General features: G+C 31.4%; 1 protein-coding gene across 1 annotated transcript in view; it reads right to left on the bottom strand.

Annotated features, from left to right (window-relative positions):
• Positions 1-6,158, bottom strand: part of LOC106467949 (vacuolar protein sorting-associated protein 4B-like) — a gene marked incomplete at its 5' end in the record, with an annotated part of 28,362 nt that extends 22,204 nt beyond the window's left edge. Inside the window, 2 exons of the mRNA XM_022396178.1 lie at positions 4,473-4,614; positions 5,965-6,158. Coding sequence (XP_022251886.1) covers positions 4,473-4,614; positions 5,965-6,158 — 336 coding nt within the window. The remainder of the gene's footprint in view (positions 1-4,472; positions 4,615-5,964) is intronic.
• Between the last annotated feature and the right edge of the window lie 9 nt (positions 6,159-6,167).

The following is a 6,167-nucleotide window of genomic DNA, read 5'->3' as shown; positions in this document are numbered from 1 at the left end:
TAAATGTGGAATGTATTAAAGAGGACATCAACGTGTTTTTTGCTTCAAAACCACACGATTTCTTTAATCAGGGCATTAACAACCTGATTGTAAGATGAAAAATCATCATCGATAAGATTTTTATTCTTTACCACATCCATGAAGCACAGCACTATGTAAATTACATGTGTGAGTCGATTACAAAACAAGTCTTTTTACACACCACAATCAATGGGGGGGATACAAATGACAATCGTTGTAAACCTTTGCCTTATTCTCGGTGATGTGAAACATTCCTCCAAGCTGCATTTTCTCGTGCAACACCAATCTCGATTGTCGTCCGTCCAAATTTACACCCGCCAAGCCATTTGAGTAACTGTTCTCAATAATGCTATACACAGATAATAACTTGGTAATCGAAACAGTAAACAATGAGGTGACGTAAGCTGTAGTCAGTTAAGTACCTGCAGCGCCTGCTGTAAGATGCCCAGACAAGTTCATTGCTTTCAATAGGTGGATTATTACCAACATGCATTTTCAATTTCATTTTTCTATGAAGCCAGTTTCCATGTAAAACCACGAAAGGTAATTCCTGCAAATATTAAATAAACTACACTATAGACTTAATGGAAATCAAGGTTACTAGGATGATTCCAGGGGTGAAAGGTTATCTTAAAGCAACAAGGTAAGATCTCTTAATTTCTCTTGAAAAAATAAGGGTAACAGATGATTTTATTGAAACTTACAAGACTATAGTTTTTGATGTGATGACTTATAGCATTATATTTTACAGTACTCCTATTCAGTTTTAAGTTTTATATAGATAGAATTTACTTCATTAATTTACACGTTGTTTGGGTTCTATTACACAAACCTTAAAGTTCAACCTCAACTTTTAGTCTTCGGATCAGAAGTTACTAATTACACCATTTAAATTTATAAGCTAAGCATACTGCATTACTTTCATTTCAATGCCTTAGCTGTGTAGTGACAAATGAATAAAAGATTAAAATGTTTAAAACCGATTTGACGTAATGACTAATAGCATTGTCTCGTAACTTGCAAGTCTATTAAAAATTTAATAACAATACATATGTTATACAAAATTACAAGTCTACAATACACGCCCCCAAAAAATTCACATCCATATGTATATATATATGAACACATTCTTACTTGAAGTGTCCCACCACTCATTTCAGTAAAATAATGAATCCGAATTAGTTCTGTAAATGCTTTACAAAAATAGAGCAAAGCCCACTGCAATAGGCTTGCCTATTAATTTAGTGTCCAGAAATACAACTCACAAAGTAATTTAAAAACCAAGGGTTATCAACAGAGGGCGATGTTTGAAAGTATATTAATAAACAATATTCCATTCTCATCGTACAGTTTAATATCTAATTTTAAATTCAATTTAATAATATTTAATCATTAAACTACATGGTTCTGAAATATGTAAACGTTTTTACTCAGATAAATTGTAAACGATATAAAAAACTGTATGTACATTATCCGTATTTTCATAGAATAATCTAATATAGTAATAGCATTTTTACTATTTGAGCAAACTTCAGAACTGCATAAACAAATAACTAATTGTATTTAGTTTGCTTAATGAAGCCCAAAACTATACATTGGGCTATGTACGCCACATGGATCAAACCCATAAATTCAGCGTTTTCAGCTCTCAAAGCTCACCACTGAGTCATTCGTGAAACAAATCTTATTCCAACTCTTTTTCTTTCTTTTTATCAACAAAAATAACAAGCCACTTCAGAAGAAATGACTACTTTACATTTATTTATACAAAGAAACCAAATATCTTTTCAAATGCCAAAAATTAATTTATAGCTCCATTTGGATTTCTACTTGTTCAAGTTATAAAAGATATGATTAATTACAAAAAAATATTTTTATTCTTAGTGTTTCGCTTTATTATACAACATAGCCAGGAAAAACCTAACAATACTGGAAATAATAATGGAAACGGTAAGAAAAAAGGTATAAAAGACAAATAAAGAGGTTCATTACATTATGCTAAAACGATTTTGGAACCTCACTAAATGGTCACAGTCCATGTCGTCCCGTCCAGTCTAGTCATGTTTATCTAACGGCCGTGCATCTTGACAATAACCCTGCAGTGTAGTTTCTATTGCAAAAGGCCCAGTTTTAAGGCTGCCATGTCAAAAGCAAGCTGCTGCTCCCTGCAGGTTTCCAAAATTCACCTAGTGTACGAGAACGAAAGCTTTACAGTATCTTTTCAATAATCCAATCGCAAAGAAATTCGTAGATGGTGCGTGTGGCGACTTCCAGCATGTTTTATTATATAACAGTATGAATACCCATTTCATTCTCCAGCTGCTTGAGGTATGCAACGATTAAATGGACATGTCATAGAAGCAGCATGTATACACGTGACTTGAGTCACTTTTAGAGACAAAGGTCTTTCTTTATTATGTTGCGTACATTGTCTAGGGCGTGTAGATTACTTTGGCACTGACCTTTGTGCTCGTGGATTATCAACTGTTACAATACGCTAGACTCTGCTTACCACGACTTAGGTAGGGCTTTCTGCAGGGCTCTTTCTAAATGGTACCTCACGTTGATCCATATTCCTTTGTATTCCAATGTCATTAAGTACACGGATATCAGTCTTGGAAATTCTAAGTCCCTGATCTCAACAGATCTTTATTATATTTATCTAAGTCCATTCCTTCCTTAGCGGTTTAAAAAATCGTATAATTTATTTTGAAATCGCCAAGTAGATTCAACAAAAACGCCACTACCGCCCCCACAAGGAAGAGGAGCCGGAGCCGAACCTGGTGGTACAACATATTTTATTCAATTTTTTAAATAGTTACTGCTTTTTTTATCATTTCTTGGCACCAGAAGTTGCATCACTCACAGCTGTTATTAAAAATGTGCCAATATACCGGTGAGCTGTGAGGTTTCATTATTAATTATACCACATATTTAAACTGTTGTATGTTTTCGAAACAGAAATTAAGACGAATTTCAATTTTAATATAGTGTTAAGTAGATTTATTCATAAAAGTATTAATGACTTTCTGTAAGTAAACTTTGTTTTATAAAGCATAATAACTATTATAAACGGTTAACATTTTCAGTTGCTCCAGACTTTATTCATTTCAATAAAATTACTGTAAGGTTTTCCACAAAGACGATAATGAACTAAATATACATACGTTTTTTAAGTCATTGTTTTAAAGTCTACTTGATATATACACACATCATATTGTTTAGAAAGTTTAAAGAGTGCATTTAAGCTTAAATTATTGTATATTTTAAAACCAATGAATTATAGATTCAGAATAGAATTAAGGAAAACAAAGTTGACTGTACATTTCAAAAATATTTCATTTATTACTGCCATGGTTTCGCCACTAAAGGCAACATCAAGTATTAGGTCGTCAATAAATGTCGTTTTTTAGATGAAAAAACCCCTAACAACCTGTATGTCAAAACAAAATATTTTATATATATATATATATATATAAGCAAATATTAAAGTATACATACACAAGCACACAGGTTTTACACACACACACATATATATACCTGTATAGACATGTTTTAAATATCTTCTCAATATCTGCACAATAAACACAAATGTATTAAATACAACTGTAATATTTATTAGAAAATTCAGTTTATAGTAACTTTTATCTGATAGTGTTGATAACTAGAAGTGTTAAAGGGGATCTGATTAAAGTGTTTAAGGTTGTTAAGGGTGCTGATAACTAGAAGTGTTAAAGGGGATCTGATTGAAGTGTTTAAGGTTGTTAAGGGGATCTGATTAAAGTGTTTAAGGTTGTTAAGGGTGCTGATAACTAGAAGTGTTAAAGGGGATCTGATTGAAGTGTTTAAGGTTGTTAAGGGTGCTGATAACTAGAAGTGTTAAAGGGGATCTGATTAAAGTGTTTAAGGTTGTTAAGGGTGCCAATAGTGTAGATAATGCATCATCTTTTTCTGTATTTAATGGTAGGGATAGGTGACACAAACAAAGTTTGGGCAGCTAAGACAGGTTTATTTCCCAAACAGAGTAGCTGATCTATGGAATGGGTTGCTTCCAGATGTTGTGAAAACAGTAAATTTAAGGGAAGGCTTAATAAATATTTGAATGATAAGGGCTGTCTAGAAGAGCCAGCAGGTCCCTCGTTGTCCTTAAATGTTAAGTTCGTTTGGCCTCATTATCTAATAAAAGGATACCGTAAATTACTTATTATTCATGTGGAATTAACTTTTGTCATTTTTGCAGTATGTACGTTTCTTCAAATGATAGTTGCAGTGAAATAAAGTCTTTACGAATGATAATGAATCTATGTTACTTGACCAATAGTAAATTACACCTAACTCCACTTTTGTTTTGTATTTTTACTTTCTACAAAACACCAGCCTAAAGCCTGTAAGTTACAATATTTGTAAAGTACATGATCTAGAATGAACTAAACTTGTAAACATTTTCTTACTTAGATTCATTTTCCCCTGCTTTTACAGGTTTCTTTTTCTCTTTATCTTTTTTCAAATAAGCCTTTAGTTTTTCTGCTCTTTCTAAGTATTGGATACACTTGGCCCGAATGCTTTCCTTAGATCTCTCATTCTGTGCTTCATCTGTGGATAATAAGAAATTTCAGATCAACACAAAGTTGTGATCAAACTCATTTAACATGTTTAATATGTATATATAAATTTTAAATGTTTTAGCTATTACAGCATTAAGAACTTTTAAATGTTTTAGCTATTACAGCATTAAGAACTATAAAATGTTTTAGTTATTACAGCATTAAGAACCTTGTAATATTTTAGTTACTACAGCATTAAAACTAAACTAGAACATATGAATATTTAAACTTTTCAACTGAAGTTTACATTAAGTTTATTACAGAAATTGTTTGGTCATTTTACAGGAAACTTACATTGCAAACTTTTTTAAGTTACTGTTTTAGATACGATATGAAACTTGCTGTAAGTAAAATCCACAATTTGAAATTCATATTCATGGTTACAATATGCATACATATATATATAGGCAAGAGTATGTACAGAAGGATACCCTAAATATGTCAGTTAAACATACATGCTGAATGTTTTTTCAATTCAAATGCAATTATTCTAATATAGGGTGTAATAGCTATAAAACTAGGAATTAAATAAATGTTAACAAACATAGACAAAAACAAACATTAGTGTCTATTTATGAAACATTCAATGCATTCTTACCCAAACCTCAAAACAACTTTTATGATTTGAATTTTGACTGAGTTTTACAATAATTTTATTTTTTTACAAGCCCACCCAACATATGTGTACTTGACAAAAACCACTATAATACAGTTGTAATATTATTAAAATATCAGTTCTAAAACACTTTAACTAAGAATAAGCATGCTACAGATATAAGGAAAGAAAACGTTTTTTTTTTTAAAGTCGTATAGTAACTTTAACTAAGAATAAGCATGCTACAGATATAAGGAAAGAAACACGTTTTGTTTTTAAAGTCGTATAGCAACTTTAACTAAGAATAAGCATGCTACAGATATAAGGAAAGAAAACACATTTTGTTTTTAAAGTCGTATAGCAACTTTAACTAAGAATAAGCATGCTACAGATATAAGGGAAGAAAACACGTTTTGTTTTTAAAGTCGTATAGCAACTTTAACTAAGAATAAGCATGCTACAGATATAAGGAAAGAAAACACAGATGTTTTTTTAAAAGTCGTATAGCAACTTTAACTAAGAATAAGCATGCTACAGATATAAGGAAAGAAAACACAGATGTTTTTTTAAAGTCATATAGTAACTTTAACTAAGAATAAGCATGCTACAGATAAAAGGAAAGAAAACACAGATGTTGTTTTTTTAAAGTCGTATAGTAACAACCTATAAACAAGCTAACCTGAACCGCTAAACAACAACAGAAATTGTTCAGCTTTGACATACATAACTTATGTAAGGACTCACATTTTATAGCATGAAGAAAGTATTCGACCCCATGCTCATAAAGACGGAAAGCTTCTTGATAATTCTTTTTCCTATCTTCTTCTGTGGCCTTTGTCACCAGGTCTATAGCTTTCTTTAATAAAGAGAGAAAAACGTGTGTACCAAATACCAGTATATTTATTTCACACGCATGCTCATCAGTTAGGTGTAATTTACTATTGGGC

Source organism: Limulus polyphemus, unplaced genomic scaffold, assembly GCF_000517525.1.
Source record: "Limulus polyphemus unplaced genomic scaffold, Limulus_polyphemus-2.1.2 Scaffold2808, whole genome shotgun sequence".
In the NCBI taxonomy this organism is placed as follows: Eukaryota; Metazoa; Arthropoda; class Merostomata; order Xiphosura; family Limulidae; genus Limulus; species Limulus polyphemus.
This window is presented reverse-complemented; position numbering and strand designations above follow the sequence as displayed.